This window comes from Desmodus rotundus, chromosome 8 (assembly GCF_022682495.2).
Source record: "Desmodus rotundus isolate HL8 chromosome 8, HLdesRot8A.1, whole genome shotgun sequence".
In the NCBI taxonomy this organism is placed as follows: domain Eukaryota; kingdom Metazoa; phylum Chordata; class Mammalia; order Chiroptera; family Phyllostomidae; genus Desmodus; species Desmodus rotundus.
In genome coordinates, this window is record NC_071394.1 from 98,882,747 (window position 1) to 98,904,501 (window position 21,755).

The following is a 21,755-nucleotide window of genomic DNA, read 5'->3' on the forward strand; positions in this document are numbered from 1 at the left end:
AGGCGAGACAAGATTTCTGATTCCAAGGAGCTTTCATTCTGAGTGAGAGGAGAGATGTAAAAGGAGTTACCAAAAATGTGACTACTCCCATGAGAGAAGTATGTGCAGATTTTCTGGAAAGGGAGATGAGGGAGGACTTTACCAAGAACCAAGTCCCTGAGCTCAGTCAGGAGGGAGGAGTAGGAGTCGAGGGGAGCCAAGGGCCTTCGGGCCGAGGCCAAGCCTGGGCTGAGGCCAGCAGGAGAAAGCCTGCCCACCACCGGGGGTGGCCAGAGTACAGGCAAGGAGAAAGAAAGGGGATAGAAGCAGTTCAGTCGAGACCTGATCCTGTAAACTGGGAGAAGTACTGAAGACTTACAAGAGGAGAGCGCATAGGATGTATTCTGAAGGTTCACTCTGCTAGCGGGTGGCAGGAGGATGAGGAGGGCAGGTGAGGGCCAGGCTGGAGACGCCTGCATGGAGGCACGGGCAGCAAGGCTGGGGCAGTGTGCTAGGGACAGAACATTTGGGGCCTGGCCTGTCACAGCTTCACCCCCTAACAGGGGAGGGCCACACAGATTCTGCAATCTAAAGTGATTTCAGGTTAAGTGTGGCAGCGGTTAGAGGGACAGTGAGAGGGAACGCCTGGTACAGACCACAGTGGACGGGGAGCAAATAAGAAATATTCGCTTGGGGCAGACAAGAAAAATGTCTTTTTTGGTGTCATTCACTTTTGCCCAAAGTGACAGTTAGGAACTCATCCGCAAGGAAATTCAGACCCTAATGTTTGTTTTCTAGGTAGGTGTAAGAGTGAGGAGAACACCAGTCCTTGGAGGCTGGGGAGTCTGTGCCATCAGCATGCTTCTCACTACAAGCAGGAGTTGTGTATTGAATATGTGAGCTTGCTGTATTAGCGGCCGTGCTGACTTACGTCAGTTAAAATACACCGTGTTTACTCAATAATAAAATAAAAGAAGAAAAGGAAGGAAGGAGAAGGAAAGAAAAGGAGAGAGGAATCGGGCATAATTTCCTTTTTCAGGAGAGTGCTATTTCCACGTGTGAAGCAGAAATGATAGCAGGCAGTTCAGAACCAAAAGCTAACTTCTGTACGATCGGGGCAAGCAGGGGGGCACTAGAAGGCCCTGTGCACCGTCTGCAAGCAGAGTCCCGTACTGGCTGGGTCGTTGGGAAATACCCATACTAACAAGAACACAAATTAGTGACATTTTTTTAGAGAGGACTTTGTCTCAGAAGCCCCAAATACTATGTACATTCTTTGACCTGGCAATCAGCCAAGTGGTTTCTAACAGGAAAAAAAGAATCAAATACATTAAATGTTTAAATAAATAAAATTTAAAATAAAAATAAAAGTCAGTTAAAATGAGGTCTTACCTCATTCTTGGAGGTGGCAGTGTGATAGAGCAAAGCAGTTAATATTAGGGTCTCTGGAACCAGACGGCTCAGGTTCTTGCCAAGCGCTAAGCCGCCTGCCCATGGGCAGTTCCCTAACCCTCTGTGCCTCCCGTTCCTACCTCCAAAAGTGGGCAGCGCAGGACTCCCGCCCCCACAGGCTTTGTAAAGATGAGTTAGATACCGTGTGTCAAGTGCTGAGTTGAGTCTGGCTGGTAGAGTAAGTGTTCCTGAGTGTAGCTCCCACTCCATTACAAGTTAAGTAATGAATAGGCACGAGCACTGAATACCCTGTATTCACTAAGCGGACGGATTTCATTACTGATAACAGTTGGCGCAGTTCTGCTGCTTGCCCGCTCATTCACCCATAGCCTTGCGCCCCCTCCCCCCAAAGAGGTCTAGTTCGCCTTTATTGATGTTGGTAGTCAAAATGGGTTGCATTTCTCTAAAGAAAATTCTTAATTATCTCAGAATTGGGACCTGAAAATAAGCTGTACTTTTATACTCTACACATGTTCACGTTACTTTGTAACCTATGTTTTAAAGATAGAGAAGCAGAGGCGGATAGAACGGATAAAGCAGAAGCGGGCCCAGCTGCAAGAGCTTCTCCTGCAGGTAAAGATGATGCCGGGATGTTTTCCCAATAATAAAATAAAATAAAGAAAAGACACAAAGGAAGGAAGGAGAAAGAAAGAAAAGGAGAGAAATCTCTATTCTGCTTCTCCACTTACTTTTTTAGAGTCAGTGTTTTCTGCTTTGGGGGCCTTTGAGGCAGTGCCTGGTGGGACCACAGCAGGGCAGCCTCCGCCCCACCGAGCCCTTGGCGCCCGTGTGCTCGGCTTTTAGCTGGTGGCGGCTCACCGTCCTCAGGGCCCCCGCCACTCACCTGCCCTGTATGAGACTCATATTCCACACAGCAGTTTACTTTCAACATTTAGCGTTACTCTGACCGGAAACTGTTCTGTGTGTGTGTGTGTGTGTGTGTGTGTGTGTGTTTCAGTCCTAATTTGGAATACCAAGAAGTAAAGCTAGTTAAACTTCAGGCATATTGAGTAAGATAATCAAATCCACCTGTAATACTTACTGTCTGTAAGTAACAGCATAATATGCAATGACTCAGCTTTGTAGACATACCAAACCTTAAAATGCATTTGTTTAAATGAAAATTAAATTTTATGGAGTAATAAGGACCCCTATATTAATGCTTTTTTGGATAACTGCCTAGAATTGGGATGATTTTTTAAAATATAATAGAGCCTTTGTGTAAAATTCTGTGAGGTAAAAATCACGGGGTGGAAGGACTGGTTCCTACTTTTGGTGACGGTAGTTGGTGTACAGACTTACTGTGAGCTCCACAGTGGAGCTGTTTTCAGTCCAATAAAAAAAACTTTGTAAAATGAGTCACAGAGTCTTTATGCATTTGCTTTATCAGCAAATTGTCTTTATTTTGAAAAGCTTTCAGCCAATCATAAAGTCAGCTTTGATTTGAGTAACTGTAGGATTTAACCCTCAGCTGAGGATACGTTTATTGATTTGAGAGAGGGAGGAAGGGAGTAGGGAGAGAGAGAGACAGACAGAGACATCGATTGGTTGCCTCCATATGCACCCTGACCACCAGGGATCGAACCCACAACCTAGATACAAGCCCTGACCAGGGATCAGACCTGCAACCTTTTGGTGTACAGGGAAGTTTTGGGCTCAATCCACTGCGCTACACCAGCTAGGGCTAATACACAGGGAATTTTGGTGTGATCCACTTATCAGAAGTAAAGATAACAGAGTTATCAAATATTATAGCATGTTTTTTCCTAAAATATTCACTTTGTCTAATGGGCAGAATGCATTAAGTATTCTTAAATATTCCAGATTCTTATTTTTCACTTTCTAGATGCTTATCTTATGGGTTTTGTTTTTCTTTCACATTCACGTATGAATCAGAGGGGCAAGAGAGGACCGTTTACCCTCGCAGAGATCTCCCCTCTGCGTCTGATCCGAGAGGGAAGCAGGGCCAGGGCGGAGGAGCAGCCGCCTGTAGAACAGAGACTTTCCAAACAGAGGGAGCCCCGGCGACAGTGTTCCCCCCTGACTAGGACGTTTCTCTTTCTTTCCTGTGTTCTGTGTCTGCTTTTCACACTGGAGGACCCCGGAACCTCCCTGAGGAGCTAGCACTGGAGAAGGCATTGATGCGTTTTTCATGTCGGATGGCCGAATAAGATTTTGTTTGAAGAGAGTGCTCTGCAGCTTTAAAAAAGACCTTGAAAGCTGACCGTTTATCCTATTCGTACAGCTCCTTCTTGTAGAGCCTTGCCTTCTTGTAGGACTGTGAGCTCCATGGTGGAGCTGTTGGGCCCTGCCAGGCCCTCGTGCTGTGGCTCCTACACTGTCACCGTCTTCCCCGAGCTGCCTCTCTGCCGTCCCTGTCCTGGCAGTTAGCTGCAGCATTCCCCTGTTAACGCATGGTTCCGAGACCCTGCGGAACCTTCCTCAGAAGTCCTCAAAAGGGTCGTGGACATTTTGGGGCTTGATTTGGGGCATTTTATTTAATTTTATTTTAATTTATTGGTTTTTTAGAGAGAAAGAAGGGGGAAAGAGAGAAACATCAATGTGTTCTGCTTATTTATGTATTTTTTCTTTTATTAATTATATTTTATTGATTATGCTATTACAGTTGTCCTGATTTTCCCCCTTCTACCCCCTCCACCCAGCAACCCCCTGTCCTTCAGGCCATCCCCTCACCATTGCTTATGTCCGTGGGTGATACATGCAAGTCCTTTGGCTTCTCCATTTCCTGTACTGTACTTTATATCCCCATGGCTATTCTGTAACTACCTATTTGTGCTTCTTTTTTAATATAAAGATTTTATTTATTTTTAGACAGAGGGGAAGGGAGGGAGAGAGGGACAGAAACATCAGTGTGTGGTTGCCTCTCATGCCCCGCCTCCCCCACAGGAACCAGACCTGCAACCCAGGCATGTGCCCTGACTGAGAGTTGAACCAGCAACCCTTTGGTTCACAGGGTGGCACTCAATCCACTGAGCCACACCAGCCAGGACTACCTATTTATACTTTTTAATCCCCTCACCTCATCACCTGTTCCCCCAGGCTCCCCTGTCATCTGGCACCCATCAAAATGCTCTCCGTGTCCATGATTCTGTCTCTGTTCTTCTTGTTTGCTTAGTTTGTTTTTTAGATTCAATTGTTGATACATATGTATTTATTGCCATTTTATTCATCCTTTTTTTATCTTTTACATAAGTCCCTTTAACGTATCACATAATAATGGTTTGGTGATGATGAACTCCTTTGGTTTTTTTCTTGTCTTGGAAGCTCTTTATCTGCCCTTTGATTGCAAATAATACCTTGTGTATCGGTCCCCACTTTTCATCATTTTGAATATTCCTTGCCAATCCCTTCTAGCCTGCAAAGTTTCTTTTGAGAAATCAGCTGACAGTCTTATGGGAACTCCCCTGTAGGTAACTAACTGCTTTTCTCTTGCTGCTTTTAAGATTCTCTCTGTATCTTTAACCTTTGGCACTTTAATTATGATGTGTCACTTATTTATGTGTTCACTGGTTGATTCTTATATGTGCCCCGATCAGGGATCAGACCTGCAGCCTTGGTGTATCTGGACAGTGTTCTAAGCAACTGAGCTCCTCAGCCAGGGCTTAGCCTCTATTTTTAAAATCTGTTTCTCAGTATACTTGTAATTATTTGTTTATCAGAAAGGACGGTGCTTGGCAAGATCACTCATATATGTATTTTTCCATCCTAAATTTCTGTTCCTCTTGGTCTCAAACTAAATATTTATGGAGGATTTCAACCCTGGGCAATGTAGCTCTTAGCATTTATGAAAACAAGCCTCTCTATGGAAATGAAACCCAAAGTATAACTGAAAACAACTACTTTTGCTCTTCTGGTAGACATATAACTTTTCCTCCCAGTGGTTTATTTTTCTTTCCTTCATGAAGAACACTGATGAAGCTGTCATAGAAAGTAAATAAAACAGCCCGTGCTGGTGTGGCTCAGTGGGTTGGTCGTCATCCCACAAACTGAAAGGTCACCAGTTCGATTCCTGGTCAGGGCACATGCCTGGGTTGCAGGCTGGGTCCCTGTTTGGGACGTGTGAGAGGCAAGTGATCAGAGAGGCTCTGGTTCATCAATGTTTCTCTCCCTCTCTTTCTCCCTCCCTTCCCCTCTTTCCAAGAATAAAGAAATAAAGCAAATTAAACAAGTTGTCTCTGAACACTAATAATGTGCCATGCTAAGCTAGCCTAATTTTTTTTAATAGTTAATGTCACAATTCACTGATATCACATGGCAGAGTAAGGTTGACTTACATGCCACCACCTCCTTTTTGTTCTTCATAACGTGGAAGAGGAATGGTGTGTGTGTAACACCTGCCGATAACCCAGACACCCTGCTTATATCCGGGTGATGATCTCTTCCAGCTCCTAAGCCTGGTCCAGAGTGGCCAATCAGCTAAGCTAAAGCTGTTCCACCTCTGAAACAGATGTTAATGAGCCTGGAAAAGAACAAAAGGCTGAAGGAAAATTAAAGGGCGACAAATGAGGAAATCAGTCCAAAACAAATGGGAGGGGATGTTTGTTTTTACTGTCAAAATAACATTCTATTCAATGTGTGTTTACTGCTCCCCTTCCCCTGAAGAATCACGATGCTGTTTGGTGTGCATAATATCAAACAGTGAACCATAAACGTGTAAGCGCTCTGACTCATCACTGTTCACATATCCCGCCCCCCCCACCACCACACACACACACCCCTCACAGTCCTCGAGGTACTGTGGCCACGAGGCTGGGAGAAGTATGGGAGTATCTCCCAGGGTGCTGCTTCTACTGGAAGGGCAGAGAAGCTAGGCAGAAGTATTTAAACAGATGATTCTTTCCATCTGTTTAAATACTTTGTTTCCTGTCAATATTAAATGAATGAAGCAATGTCTATGCATATAAACTAGCTTGTTCTATAACAGCAGAAGATAACAGAGTGTGACCTAAGTAATATTTGATAATGGTATTGCTAGTGGTAGTTTTTTGATAGTGATGTTCGGACACACTGTCAGGGGTACAGTAAGTTGGTAACCCTTCTGTTTTATGCATTTTAAGAGAGTAAATGTTCACTTTCTAGGGAGCTAACACCCAGCCATTTTAAGATGATAATAATCCTAATCAAACTTTAGTTAAGACCCAGAGCCTAAAATAAACAATCCTAGGATAAGATTGCCAAAACACAGAGAATAACCTAAATTCACTGGCACTGGGCGGGGGGTGGGGAGGGGTGGGAGGCGGGACCAGCTGGTGAAAGGGAACAAGTAGCCCTTTAAACCAGTATCTGTCTCATGAGCCGATGAAAACTTGGACAGTGTGAGGTCTTTCTAGCTGTGGAACTCGGACACATTTGCCTTATTGTGGGGGCGGGGGTGGGGCACCTGGCCAGGTGGCTCCGTTGTTGGAACATTGTCTCGTGCCTCAGAAGGTCGTGGTTCATTCCCCGGTTGGGGCGCGTATGGGAGGTAACCAACTGCTGTTTTCTCACATCAGTGCTTCTCTCTCTCCCTCTTTCTCTCAAATCTGTAAACATATCCTCAGGTGAAGATAAAAATAATAAAGGGGCATCAGTTTCTTTGACCTTTGAGTAAGGGTTATAACTAAAAGCAGCAGCAAGGTCCACTGTAAAAGTTCAAGCCCTGATATATTTTATTATCACTGCCAAGCCTCAGTTCCCTCATCTGGGAGATACCAGGTGGGGAGAGGGTTGGACCAGATTCCGGACTGTGCCCTAAGGACCCTTAGTCCTGTGGAGGATGCTAAGGGGTGGAGGAGGACACCGCTGGCCGGGCTCAGGACGCCTGGCCCCACGGCCGCCAGCAGGGTAACGCTGCTCTTGTGTGTCTCGTGAAGTGGGTGTCTCATGAGCCTCCATCGGCAGACAGGGCTCTGTGGCTTTATAAAGTTTGCGTGTCGTTGGGCTAGAGACCACCTAAAAGATGTATTTACCGGTGCGGCTCAGTTGATTGGAGCCCCGGTAGGGGTGTGTATGGGAGGCAGCCAATCGATGTTTTTCTCTCACATCAGTGTTTCTTTCTTTCTGTCTATCTATCCATCTATCTATCTCTAAAGCCAATGAAAAAGTGTCCTTGGGTGAGGATTTAGGAAAAAATGAGATGCATTTAACCCTGAGCCCTCGGGAGTCCGTGTTAGCTAACTGGAAACGTGAGCTCAGTTGGTGTCACTTCCCCAAGTCACTCTGAGAAGAGCTGCAGGAGCCACTGGGCTCTCGGAGTTGCACGACCTCGTTTCCATGGGTGACAGAAACATGGGCCCTGTTATTCACATAAACGATGTTAGGCACCATTTAAATGTATATTCTTTCTTGAAATATATTTATTGAGTCAGACCATTCTAATCATTTTCCTTAAATGTTTAATTCACTTATAGGTGCAAGCCCTTTTAAACTTTCTAATTAAACTGTATTTTAATTCCAACTCACTTATTCACATTAAATACTGTGTATTCTTTTCATCGATCATTACAGCAAATCGCTTTCAAAAACCTGGTGCAGAGGAATCGGCAGAACGAGCAGCAGAACCAGGGCCCTCCAGCTCTGAACTCCACCATTCAGCTGCCGTTTATCATCATCAACACGAGCAGGAAGACAGTCATAGACTGCAGCATCTCCAGTGACAAGTGAGTGAGAGCCGGGGAGACGGCAGGCTGGCCTTCGGTTAACAGATTCCTGTCATTCGCAAAACAAAGAAGGGTGTACCCCATTATCTGAGTCCTCCAACGCTGGCTTCCTCGGGGCGTGTGAAACACCTTTTCAAACATGAGGCGCCAGCAGCTTCTGGAGTGTGCTCCATCACTGGACTCACCCCGGCACCCCCAGCCCCACACCCCTCCCTCCCGCCCCCACCACCGTAGCCCCCTGCCTTGTGCCTGGCACTGTGCTGCCTGCCACATGCTGGGTGCAGTCTGGCCCCAGACCAGGATGCGCATGTGGCATAACCGGGCATGTGACTGCGGTGAGGCAGACCTCCGAGGGGGTCTGGCACAGGGCGGGCTCGCTGGTGACTGAGTCACTGTCGGAGTTTGTTGTGCAGGTATTTTAGATTGACGTGTGGCATTAAAGCACCTACTTCTTTGTTCTGCTCTGTCGTACTGGAGTATGCTTCTGTTTATTAATGGCTGATGCATTCTCTGCTAGATGCGTTTTTTTTTTATCTTGCACCTGGAAGTTAATATTTTTGTTCACCTTCACCTGCTTCACCCACCCCCTCTTCTCTGGCGGCCAGCAGTCTATTCTCTGTGTTTGTGAGTTCAGTTCTTTGAGATCGCACACCTGACGGAGGCCAGTCAGTATTTTCTCTGACTTACCTCACTCAGCAGAACACCTTCCGGGTGCATCCACCGTGTCACAAACGGCAGAGTTTCCTTCTCCTTTTTTATGGCGGGACGTGTCACTGTATACATACCTCACTTCCTTTATCCATTTACCCACTGGTGGACACTTGGGTTATTTTCTCAGCCTTGGCTATTGTGAGTAACGCTGCGGTGAGCATAGGGGCGCACAGGTCTTTTCAAAACAGTAATTTTGTTTCCTCTGCATATATTCCCAGAAGTGGAATTGCTGGGTCATACGGGAGTTGTATTTTCCATTTTTTAAGGAACCTCCATACTGTAGTAGTAGCTGCACCAGTTTACAATCCCTCCAACGTATTTTTGCATTTGAACTAAGGTTGATGGTACTATTCATCACAGCAAGTGAAAGGTAGCAGTTTTCAAAACAGAATTAATGTGTAATTTATTTTACGCTTCATGAGAATAGCTCACGTCGTTGGTCTGCAGGCCATGCCCAGTGTCGTGAGACAGCTGAGGGGTGAGGGTGCAGAGTGAGGCAGGCTCGGGTGTGCATCGTGCAGCCCCGTTCAGCTGCTGCAAAGCTCTGTTTTCTGAAGAACAGACGGGCACAATACCAGGGCCTCCATCGCTTCCCAGCCTTGTGGTGAGGATTAAATGAGATTTAATCCAGTAAAGTTAGATTCAAGAAAGCACTTTATAAATGTTAAGTGCTGTTATAAAGGGTCAGTGTATAATATATCAACCACTTTGGGATACATTTGCAAGCAAAGGAGGGCTCGATAATTACATGAGTATCAGAGGCCGAGCCCAGGCCCGTTCCAGGGCCAGAACCTGAGGCTCCTTCCAGCTGCAGCACCGCCCGTGGGCTTCGCTTTCCCGGGTTTCTCCCAGTCTTTTCCCTGGCGGCACTGCTTCCCGAATCTGGACTGCAGGCAGGGTTTCTGAGCCACTTACATGAGGAGTCACCGAGGGAAAAAGAAGAAGAGAAACAGTGAGCAGGGATTTCAAAAGTATTTGATAGTTAAGACTGTAGACACAATTAGGAATAGTGGAGACTGTCTGTCTGAGGTCATGAAGTCGGAAGATCTGTATAGTTTCCCCTAGCTGTATATATAGTTTCTTAACCTCTCAAAGACCCCATTCCCTCCTTTATAAAAATAAAAATTACACTATTTAAGCTGCTGGTTTACAAAAGCTATAGACGTATTCCCAGAGGTCCAGCCCCGCAGTCAGGAAACGGTAGATGTCTGTGGGGTTACTCACGCACTTGCAAATTCTTTACAGAAACCTTTGTCTGAAAGAACATTAAAACTGAGAATTCTAGAGAATGATTAACTTACTTTCCAGGGGAAAAGATACCTATTAGAATTCTAGGTACTCTAGCTAGTCTCTTGTTTTGTGGGGAACTGTTAAATTCTCTTCTTTGGTTAGTTTCTAAGTCTAAGAGGGGTCGCAGGGAACCTGGGAGCCGTTTGCCTCGGGGCTTTGCGGACTCCCTTCACCCCTGGCTGGGATCTAGTCAGGTCTCCCTTTCCCATCCTCTGCGGTGACTGACTCACGCTCTTTCCCGCCTGTGTGGGGGGCGGGAGGCTCTGAGAAGCTTGTAGGAGCTTGTTCAAGGCAGGTCCTAAAGCCTCATCTGTCAGTTACTTTGCAATCTTTTCCCCCCACTCAGCCAGGCAGCTTTCCCACTCTGAGGATTAAATGTACAAAACCCTTCGCTTTTTTTTTTTTTTTTGAGAGAGAGAGATTGATTTGTTTTTCCACTTATTTATGCATTTATAGGTTGACTTCTTATACGTGCCCTGACCAGGGATCAAACCTGCAACCTTGGCCTATCGGGATGATGCTCTAACCAGCTGAGCCACCCAGCCAGGACCAGAACCATCTGCTTTTAATGTGTGACTGAAATCATCTCTGTGGAAGGCACTCACTTCAGATATTTGTTTACTTGTTTGTTTTTATCCTGAAAATGTGTTAGTGTATATGTGTTATTCAAATGTATAGACTTAATTATTTAATATGGCTTTTTACTTCAAGTTATCATTTTTGCCCTTATCTAAGATCTAGCATAAAAAGTTTTACCCTGACATGATTTTAATAGAATTTTGTGCCCTAACCATTGTGACTCGGTTGGGCGTTGTCCCACAGGGCAAAGGGTCACTGGTTCAATTCCCAGTTGGGGCACATGCCTTGTGGGTTCGGTCCCCTGGTGGGGCTCATGCGAGAGGCATCAATCGGTGTTTCTCACGTCAATCTTTCTCTTTCTTTCTCCCTCCCTTCCCTCCTCTCTCTAAAAATAAATGAAATCTTTTTTAAAAAACAGAATTTCATGACACTGTAAACCCCTCCCTGTCCCAGAATATTCACCTTTGCTGTCCCTGCAAGTCTGAGGCCTGTGGGTGACAGAGCCTTGGCCTGGCCTAGAAGTCAGAAGGGACTGTGTCTTCCCTCATCCCCCTCTTTACTGAAAGCTTGTGCTGGGCAGCTGGGCATCCTGATTGGGTATTTTTCAGAACATTTGGAAATACGCTGTGTGTTCTATGTGACACTTTTTTCTTAAGACATTTTACTCCTTAGTCCCTCAAGACAGGATTTGGGGATTGGCTAGTTTGTGAAAAGTTTTCCATTTATTGCTTAACAGCTGTTTAGCTATAGCTAACACTTGACTCATGAAAATAATGAAGTAAGCATCAAAAACGTTTCTTCCTCGATCCTAATAGGCCAGCTCTTAGGAGGGTTATATAAAACTGGAAGGCCTTCTTAATATTTTATTTTTTTGTGACAAAGTTGTAGACAGCTTTGGAAAGTATTGGATTTAGATCAGAATTCCTTTCTCCAGTTTGTGATAGCTTAATGAGGGCGAAGGTGCACGGACTCCTTTTTCCTGTCACAGGAAAGTTGTTTTAATTAGGAAAGTGGCATATTGGAGATGTCGTCTCCGGAATCCAGCACAATGACCCTTATTGCTGTAAATGACCATTTCTAGTACCGTAGCTGAACACCACGTTCTTCCATGTGATACGTGGGGTGTAAAACTCTTCAACCCCCCAGCACCATGGGAGACCCCACGCCAACTTTGTTTCCCCGTGCAGGTTTGAGTATCTTTTCAATTTCGACAACACCTTTGAGATCCATGACGACATTGAAGTTCTGAAGCGGATGGGGATGTCCTTTGGCCTAGAGTCAGGCAAGTGCTCTCTGGAGGACCTGAAACTGGCTAAGTCGCTGGTGCCGAAGGCTCTAGAAGGCTACATCACAGGTATGTTGGCCAACGCTTTCGTGTGCTGTCCCTGATCGGTGTCAGACCCTCAGCAGGGGGTCCAACCCCTCGGGGTCCCTGGGCCACACTGGAAGAAGAGCTGTCTTGGGCCACACATTAAATACATTGTGACATGTAATCACAAAATAATCTCATAACGTTTTAAGTAAATTTACAATTCTGTGTTGGGCTGCATGCAGCCCACAGGCCACGGGTTGGACACCCCTGAGATATATTAAAATCTTCTCTGGTTCTCACAGAAAATGAGTTGGGGTGCACTGTCTGCCCGCCCCAGTCCTGAACCTTTCCTGCTTCTTTCAGCACAGCCACGCTCCTGGGTTCCTTGGGTGTCGCCACTTGCTTTTATTTAAGATACAGAGTAAGCTGGAAACATGTATTTAGTTTTGCCTACCCCTGACCTTGACTTAAATGGAATCATAGTGATATGTTTTTTGGTGATTTGATTTTTTTTTTACTCAGCGTTATGTTCTTAAGATTCACCCACGTGATTTAATGTGGCTGTGATTCATAAATTCTAACTGCTGCATAGAATTCCATTGTGTGAAAATTTCACAAGGTCTGTGTTCCTTGTACCAGTGATAAGCCTTCAGTTTGGTCCCCCTTCCTTAACATTGAAAAGCACTGCTACTTTGAACGTCCCTCCAATCACCTCTGAGCGATGCTGTGCAGGGTAAAGAGTGACATCCAGGAGTGGAGGCAGGCGTGTCGCCAGCTGCACCAGACGATGCCCGGAGTTCTGTGTGTTTTCGCCAAGTTACACTCTCGCCTGCAGGGTGGGCGTGTCCTATTTCCCCAGTCAGGTGGATGCTGAAGTGGTATTATAATTTTTTTAATTGACATTTAATTAACACACTATAAAATAGACTGTTTTTAAGTGAATAATTCAGTGGTTCCTAGTATATTCACACGACTGTGCCATCAGCACCACCAACTCTCAAACATTTTTACGGCCCCCAGAAGAAATCTCGTATTTGTTAGCAGTGACTCCCTGCCCCCCGACTTCCTCCCGGCTTCCGGCAACCACTGATGTACTTTCTGTCACTGTGGGTTCATGTAAACGGATGCCCGCAATGCGTGGCCTCCGTGACTGACCGCTTCTGTTTCGCATAGTGTGTCCAAGGTTCGTCCACGCTTCATCCCTTTTTCATTGCCGTTGGGTGGCCACACCACAGTTTGCTCGTCCGTACCTGGAGGACATTCGGATTGTCTCTACTTTCTGGCTATTATGTATGATGCTACTGTGAATATTCTTGTACAGGTATTCGTGTGAACGTAAGTTTTCAGTTCTGTTGGGTACATACCTAGGAGTGGAATTGATGGATTCCATATGTGGTAACTTTATATTTAACGTTCTGAGGACCTGCCAAACTATTTTCCGAAGGGGTTGTGCCGCTTTACAGTCCTACCAGCAATGTGTGAGGGTCTCCATTGTCCCTCATCCTTGTAAACACTTGTTACTTTCCACCTTTTTATTATAGCTGTCCTAGATGTAATATTTCATTGTGGTTTTAATTGTATTTCCCTAGTTTTCATGTGCTTTTTGCCCATTTGTATATCTTCCTTAGAGAATGTCTATTCAGGGTCTTTGCTCATCTCTAAATTGGGGGTTCTTTATCTTTTTACCATAAGAATATACCGAGTATACTTGAAAGCACTATGTGTCGCATGTTCTGTGATTCAGATTTTTTTTTCACTAATTCAGAAATCTCTATGCGTGTCCTGAATTACTAACATTATGGCATATTCTGCACATGGAACTTGGATGTAGAAACAGTGCTTCCACCTTTGCTTTGGGCAGTTTCCTCCTTTATAAGTATCAGCCCCTGGAATTTCACATCACTTTTTACAGGCATTTAATAAGTTCTAAGGTATGTTACATCCCATATAAACAAAGAAGTAGTTTTTATTTTGTTTTATTTTATGGCCCTTTGGTCACAACACAAGTGTCTGTTGAATGAGACTTGGTTTCTGTTGAATTTAGTTCTTAAATTGGCATCATCCTCCTCTTGCCCCTCGGCCCACGTCCCACCGCGCTCCCCACCGGCCCCTCCTCCCTGCCCTCCCCCAGAGCAGGACCTGCTGGTTTGTTAACAGTCCAGTCCCACTGGCAGACCAGCAGGGCCTGAGGAAAGGGCCCGCTCAATAAATCACTGCGACTTTATTTTAGCCTGTTCTCTTTGTAAAAGCTGGGGCCGTGAGGCAGGCTTGGCTCCGTGGTCTTTACCTCATTGGCAGCCTGGGGTGCAGACTTTCTGGGTAGTTCAAAAGAAGAGACGTGTGCCTTTAGTGTTCAGAGGGACAGAGGGGCTCTTGAATACGATGGTGAGAACTGTGGTGTGGTTTCTGTGATAATGGGAAAGAACCTTGGGCTTTTCAAAGCCATTCTGAGAAGGCAATTTCATGTGTTCTGCTCACAAACGAGTAAATAGCGGTGCTCTGACAGTGTCCATATGTGCTCATTAATATTCAGCACAGGGTTCTGGCTTTCATTTTATCGTGTACAGATTTGTTATTTAATGTCTTTTAAAGTCGGATGTTCTTAGAATTGAAGTTTTTGTACAGCTGCCTTCATTAGCCTGTGAAGAAAAAGGTTCGCAAGGCCATTCTAAACCAGTGGAGACATTTACTCTTTTCCTGCACAGGGTGCCTCTCACTTGGTCTGACAGGGCCTGGATAGTAGTTTCCAATCCCAACACACATAGTTTTGTATTTTTTGCGCAGTGAAATAAAACTATTTTGATTGCCCTAACCGATATGGCTGAGTTAGTTGGGCATCATCCCACAAAGCGAAAGGCCCCCAGTTTGATTCCCGGTCAGGGCACATGCCTGGTTTGCGGGTTCAGTCCCTGGTTGGGACGTATATGAGAAGCAATTAATTGATGGTTCTCTCCCTTTCTTTCTCCCTCTCTATAAGTAAAATCTTTTTTTTTTTTAATTAACAAAACTATTTTTTTATTGGTTATGTTTTAGTGTTACTTTCATCTCACCCCAAGCATTACTCGGCATGTGAAGTTTTGTTTTAAAGATTTTATTTACTTATTTCGAAAGAGAGAGGAAGGTAGGGAGAAAGAGAGGGAGAGAAACATCAATGTGTGGTTGCCTCCTGCATCCCCCACCCCCACTTGGGACCTGGCCCGCAACCCTGGCATGTGCCCTGACTTAGACTTGAACCAGTGACCCCTTGGTTCTCAGGCTGGCACCCAATCCACTGAGCCACACCAGCAAGAGCTTAAAAACCTTTTTTTTTTTTTTAAGATTTTATTTATTTATTGTTAGAAAGAGGGGAAGGGAGGGAGAAAGAAGGGAGGTGAAACATCAGTGTGTGGTTGCCTCTCACACCCTCCTCACTGGGGACCTGGCCTGCAACCCAGGCGTGTGCCCTGACTGGGAGTTGAACCGGCAGTGCCTTGGTTCGCAGGCCTGTGCTCAGTCCACTAAGCTACACCAGCCAGGGCTAAAAAACTATTTTGATTAAATATAATAAAAGCTCATTTTGGCAAATTATGTTTTCTGAATATATGTTTGATCTTATAATGTAGTTCAGAGGATTTCTTTTTAGGAATGTATTTAGATAGATAGATAGATAGATGGATGGATGGATGGATGTAAATACATGGTCTCCTACTTTGTAAACTCACTATTGAAAGATACTGTACTCATTCATTTGGCAGCATTTAGACCTTACATGTTCCCATCACTGCCTTCTCTGAGCCCATGTTCTAGATAAGGAGATATTAAACAAGTAAAATTACAATAAGAATTGATCAAGTTGAAATGGAAATATGATGTATATATATAAAATAAGTTGGAAAGATATATCCAAAATACGTCCTGCTGAACTGAACCAGTAATGCCTGTCTCACCCTCATTAAAAGCGTGACGCTTATGACCTTTTAAAATAAGGGCTAGTCTGAGTTCTAAGAAAAAGATAGGAGGAGAGAGAAGAGATCTTTGATGACTAATGGCACTGAGTTCCCTGGGGGGGCACTTGAAAAGATGGTGCAGTGGGAGCTTGTCCAAAAATGTGTGTGTCCTTCGAACCTGCGATGTTTCCGACTTGACTCTCTTCACCGGGCCCTGGCTCTGGCTGTCAGCACAGCCGGCGTGGTGCGTCCTTGCCGTGAGGACAGCAGGTGTCCCGGGTAGTGCAGCGACCACCGTCCTCAGCGAGCTGCCCCCTGGAGGCCGCGTGTAAGAAGCGAGAATGGGGGTCTGCAGTTGGTGTGATTTGAATTCCTTCTTGCTGTAGTCTGCTTGCCTGTGGGGTTTTTTTTTTTTTTCCCTGCTCTTATGTTTTAGAAATTTCTTTTTTCCAAGCTGAAAAAATCTGGGTTCTTCCCAGGGCGGGAAGCTCGACTGACTGCCCTTCAGAGCTGGCTTCTGCCCTCGCTTGTCCGCATTCTTCACACTGTAGCCACAGCAGCCACAGAGCCTGCAGAGCCCACATCTTCTGTTTTGTTTCTTCCTGTAGATATCTCCACGGGACCTTCTTGGTTAAATCAGGGACTATTGTTGAACTCCACCCAGTCAGTTTCGAATTTAGACCTGACCGCTGGGGCCCCCTTGTCCCAGTCAAGGTACGTACTATCCCGGTGAGAAACGCCCGCTGCGGGGCCTGGCCGCTCTCCCAGCGCTGAGCGCGGGGCCGCGGTGGCTGCCTGCACGCGCCTGCGCAGACGTGGGCAGAGCTCGCCAGTGGCGCCGCCTTTCCCGCGCTCCTTTCCTGTGCTTCCGGAAATCGTGCACCGCTTTAACGAGCTGTGTGTTTTTAATTGTTCGCTAGTGTAAACCAGGGTTTGTGCTTGGATGCGGAAGTGGCCTTAGCAACCGGGCAGCTCCTCGCCCCCAACAGTCACCAGTCCAGCAGCGCGGCCTCCCACTGCTCCGAGTCCCGAGGCGAGACCCCCTGCTCGTTCAACGACGACGATGAGGAAGAAGAGGACGACGACTCCTCCTCCCCGGAATAAAGACAGGACGAAACCCACGTTTTAATGTTTGATGCTCATGTGTGTTTGTAGTGTGAGCTCTTGTTTTGAAATGAATGCTTCAGCCCTTGCCTCTGTCTGCACTGTGCCCGGTGACAACTAGGGAAACACGACCAGCGACTCACACGCAGGCTGGCACGACTGAGATGAAAGTTAACGTAGTGTGAGCAACAACTCCGAGCGACCGCGCAGTCGGCCACCTCTCCAACACAGCAAGCTTTCTGGGGTGGCCGCGGGGACAGTCCCGGGAGAACTGGGCAGCATGAATGAAGCCCATTTATCTCCCATGAGGTTGGGACCCGTCAGTCCCCCACACCCACGTGACCCTCCCCGGAACTGCGGCCACTGCAGTGAACGCCCTCACTGACCACGCCCTTCCCCCTAACCAGGCACAGTGAGCGCGGGAAGCTCCCAGTGGGGCTGGGCTCTGCCGTGGCGGGTGTGGGTGGCGACCCTGTGGCCCCGGGCGCGTGGGTGGAACTGCTGAACTAGGGGAAAGTCTAGTTGAGGTGCTTCACGCATCAGCTGCCTTAGACGGCTTCTAGAGAGGAGCGAGCGCTAATTCTTAAGTACTTAAGTGACACTTAGAATAATTTATAGTGAAACTGAAATGATCATTATTAGCCAATGCATTGGTGCATAGAATTTTTTAGGGCTACTTCTGGAAGCCAAAATAGAATAGCATTTCCACGTGCATTAAATACTTTGCCAGCACTGCCTTTTGCCAGCATTCTAAATCTGGAGTTTTACAGAGAAGGAAATTATATTACAGTTTGAATCAAAGCTATGCATTTCATACAGCGTTTTCATTTAAAACAAAGAAACAAATTCCTTCGACCGAATTGCTTGCTTATGGTTCCCTGCAGTAATTGTGTGATTTCACCCAGTGTGCAATTGATGAAAATGAACCAAATGTCATTACTTTTAAGAAAAGTCTATTTCTAGAACATGAATAGCAATGTTTTCCTATACATGTCACCTTTTATACATTTTCACTTATCAAAATGACCTTGCTGAGTTTATTCCTGGGTGAACTGTGCTCCAGACTAACCTGATATAGCATCTCACAGAAACCACCAAACCAGGGTGAGCTCTCCAGACGGTCTGTTACAGTGGTGCGGTAGCTGGCGTGTTAGTTCACAGCCAAAGATGCCACCGGGGACACTGTACTGGTGTGTTCACAGCGACCGCTCCTCTGAACCGGGCAGTGTGGCGACATCTGCCACCGTGGCCAAACCCCAACATAATTTCACATTGAGGCCTTGAAAAGGACTGAATAAGAATGGAAAATTACATCGTTGTCTGCAATCATTTGGATTTGCCCCTAGTTTATGCATCTAGCACTGGTGGGCCCAGCACCGAGCTCGGCCCAAATCAGCCCTTCTCTAACCCCCAGGGGTGCGTGCAGATGCCTCGTGCTGCCTTTTCACAGCTCTGCCCCATGCTCTTCGGGAGCTGGAGGTGACGAGCCAGCTGACCTCCGGGTTTGCGTAGGCCATAGAAACAAATACACAAAAATATACAACTTTAACTCAAGTTTCTTTGAGACGAAACTCATTCTGTCATAAATAAGCCATAGTGCAGGCTCAGTGTTCAAGGGGCAGAGAGATGGAGGCGAGGCTTGGAGAATAATGTCTTGGCCTGAGTACTGGGCCCTGAGTCTTAAGCCGGGCAGGTTGAAGGAGCCCGAGACTGCAGAGGCCGCAGCAGGTCCGCATGGGCCTCCAGGAAACACTGACTGGAAGGTCTTCAGCTGCAAGCAGTCAAACCCGGCTTCCTTCCCAGCCATCCTTTAAAAGGCTGCCTCCTCCTTTACTAAGCCCTGCCTTTCTCATCTCTACTTGCAGAAGCACCTGGAGAGGCCAAGGGCCACCGCTAGCCTTTTAGTCTTCAAAGTCCTGTGCTACCCTGTACATCAGCATCCATAACAGGTGCATCAGTCCTAACCTGTGCTCCACCAAACAGCGAACTCCTCGCTAGAGTGTTTGGGAAACTGCTCTCTTCTCTTTCTCTTCTCTCTTCTCTGTTCTCTCCTCCTGCTGCTGCTGTAGTGTTAAATTGATAAAATATAGGTTTAAAAGAAAAAGCAACCAAAGACTCATTATTACCAGTGCCCCGCCACTGGCCAGCCCAGCCGCAGGTGTGGGGTTGGACCGGAAGTGGCCTCTGCCCTCAGCGATGTGTTGGGTTGCTGCTGCGGACTTTAACAGAGCCCCCGTGGTCATCAGCGCATGCTGCTGGTTGAAGAAGCCTTGCCTGAGCAGAAAACTGGGCTGGGATGTTTAGAAAGATGATAATCTGGTTATTCTACATCTCCCCCGAACAGATGACCTGGCACTAAAGCTCAGCACTCAGACACCATTTCCTATGGAAGTCAAAGTGCAAAACATGAGGAAATTGTGATGACAACATCCAGGCATCTCTACAGGAGCACCCCTCGGGTTAGGTGTGCACAGGTGTGCATACATGGGGACGCCCTCCTGGGGGGTGCAGGTCACACGTGGATTTGGGGGCAGTTCGAAAGGCCTTTCCCTCTTGACAGTTTATGTTCCCCTTGCAGTGCATTCTGGCTCTGTTAGCCCCAGGCAGTGCTGGAAGCACCCGGGCATCCGCCTGCCCACGCTTCTTTCTCGCCCTTCCCGCTGTGAGCGTCCTCATCCATGTACTCTTCACGGACCGCAAGGCGGTGAAAGCACCTCTGGTAGGTGCTGGTGTAGACCCTGCCCTACGGTCCCCAGGGCCGTGGTGGGGCAGTGGAAAAGGAGCCGCCAACACAATTCCTCACCCCTCAATGCCCGCTGGCCCTGGAAAACTTGACCAGTGGTGACCGGATGTTTTGTCTCCTCCATTGAATGCTGTGTAGAAGTGGTGGGGAGACAATGCGATGTGGTTTCCGCCCTCTCACAGGGTGAAAGAGGCTAACTTCCCTCCTCAGCCAAGATCACAGTGGTAACCACACTCTGCCATCTTTGGAAAATAATGCCAGGGCCAGTCCTCAAACACAAATCAGCTGTCCACCCCCCCTGCCGCATGTAGTCCTTCAGATGGAGGTGTTTCACAGGGGAGGGGTCGGTCCGTATCTCAGCTGTTTGCTAAACCGCAACTCCTGGCTACTTGGGTCACAGGGATGGCGGGGTTGCAGGAGCATCACTGTGACTCGGGCACCTGGGACAGTCAGAACGAAGTGCCAGCGGGTGGCCACGGGGGCAGGGAGATGCCGCCGCCTGGGCCACACAGAGAGAGCACCCAGTTCTGCTTCATCAGTGATTCACCTCAAGGGCTCTTTAAACACCTCTAGCTCCGTCCCCACAGGCATGTAAAAGAAGTGTGTCCATACCCAGAAAAACCTGTGGGGTGGGCATTAGGGCTGTGCTGCCACAGCAGCAAACGTGAAGGCCTCATCCCTCAGTAAGTGTTGAGTGGACACAGAACAACACCGGCTGGTTAGTGCTGCGGAAAAACACACAGGGCGATGGGACCACGGGCGGTGGCTGGGGAGGGCGGGGCAGGGAAGTCCTCCCGGGGAAGGTGACATCCATCCTGCACCAGACCATCGAAAGTCACATCTCTTACCTTCTCACCATGACACACTGATAACAACACCCGGCAACTCTGCTGAGTTGCAAAGGTCACGCTGTCCAGTGGTAAGCACACTGGAGTGTGTGAAAGAATTTCAGTATTTAAAAGAAAACCAAACTTAGCTACCCACAGTATCCATAACCCAAGAGAAGGTTCTAACCAGCCCATGAGCTTATCATCAGCTACGTTACCTTCCGATTGAAAGGTGGGAAAGTAACTGCTTCTCTAGGTATTTTCTTCTAGTTTGACAAGTTATTGGATACATAAGGATCTACTTTTTATATGAGACACACAAACGGTCACCTTTTATTCTGCCTGTGTACGGGTGTCCGTGGAACTAAAGGCCGCATAAGGACCATTTTCCCTAATAGGTTCCCCATTTTCACGCACCCACAGCCGTGGTCCCCAAACACCGATGAGCAACCACACGGTTGTGTCGAAGGCCCCAAGGGCCCACCATGTGTGGGGGGCAGGGAGCAAGCCTGCACTGAGCCGTTGGACCCTCAGAAACAAGCTCGCTGCGCTCCACGTTCATACAAAGTTGATACAATGTTCCCTTAGTTTAAGTCTCATGCCAAACACTCTGCTAAAGAAAAAAGTTTTGATGTTTGCTTAAAATTTGACCTTAGAAAAATTGGGTGAAATATTCACATACATTATAATACTTCTCAGGAATTAGCCCCTTCACACAACCAAGATATCTAAAAATTCTTCGTAGTTAACCTTTGGGACCCACTTTTCCCACATTCCCCTACACACACACAAGGCTAAGGAGGAAAAGTGGGGAGCTCAGAACTGACCCTCCAGGTGCACCCTGGGAACTCCCAACAAGTAGGGAAGTTGAACTGGGCGCAGGTGTCCGTCCAGCCACCATGTCGTCGGTGCAGGAGCAGGTAGACTCGCTGATTCTGTCTTGTGCCGTGGTTCTCTCGGGTAAACTCTGGTCTCATCACATGGCCTTTGCTTTCCAAAAGGCGTGTGGAATTCAATGCTACCTCGGCCCCTTGCTATCCCAGCAGATCAACTTGGGCCGCCCTGCTTAGCTGCATTCAAAGTCACTGTAGCTGAATGGCAGAGGCAGGACTCACCCCTTCTCCTCCAAGAGCCTCAGAAGGGGAGAGAACATCCCTCCACCCCACTCTATGA

The 21,755-nt window shown here is 47.0% G+C and overlaps 1 protein-coding gene across 14 annotated transcripts in view; it reads left to right on the top strand.

Annotated features, from left to right (window-relative positions):
- The window catches only part of TFDP2 (transcription factor Dp-2), a 163,437-nt gene extending 146,399 nt beyond the window's left edge, over nucleotides 1-17,038 (top strand). For all 14 annotated transcript variants that reach the window (XM_053929283.1, XM_045192090.2, XM_024556729.3 and 11 more), the window contains 5 exons: nucleotides 1,936-2,004; nucleotides 7,939-8,090; nucleotides 11,858-12,024; nucleotides 16,517-16,622; nucleotides 16,829-17,038. In XM_053929283.1, coding sequence (XP_053785258.1) covers nucleotides 1,936-2,004; nucleotides 7,939-8,090; nucleotides 11,858-12,024; nucleotides 16,517-16,622; nucleotides 16,829-17,012 — 678 coding nt within the window. In that variant the 3' untranslated portion in view covers nucleotides 17,013-17,038. The remainder of the gene's footprint in view (nucleotides 1-1,935; nucleotides 2,005-7,938; nucleotides 8,091-11,857; nucleotides 12,025-16,516; nucleotides 16,623-16,828) is intronic.
- Nucleotides 17,039-21,755: the final 4,717 nt, after the last annotated feature.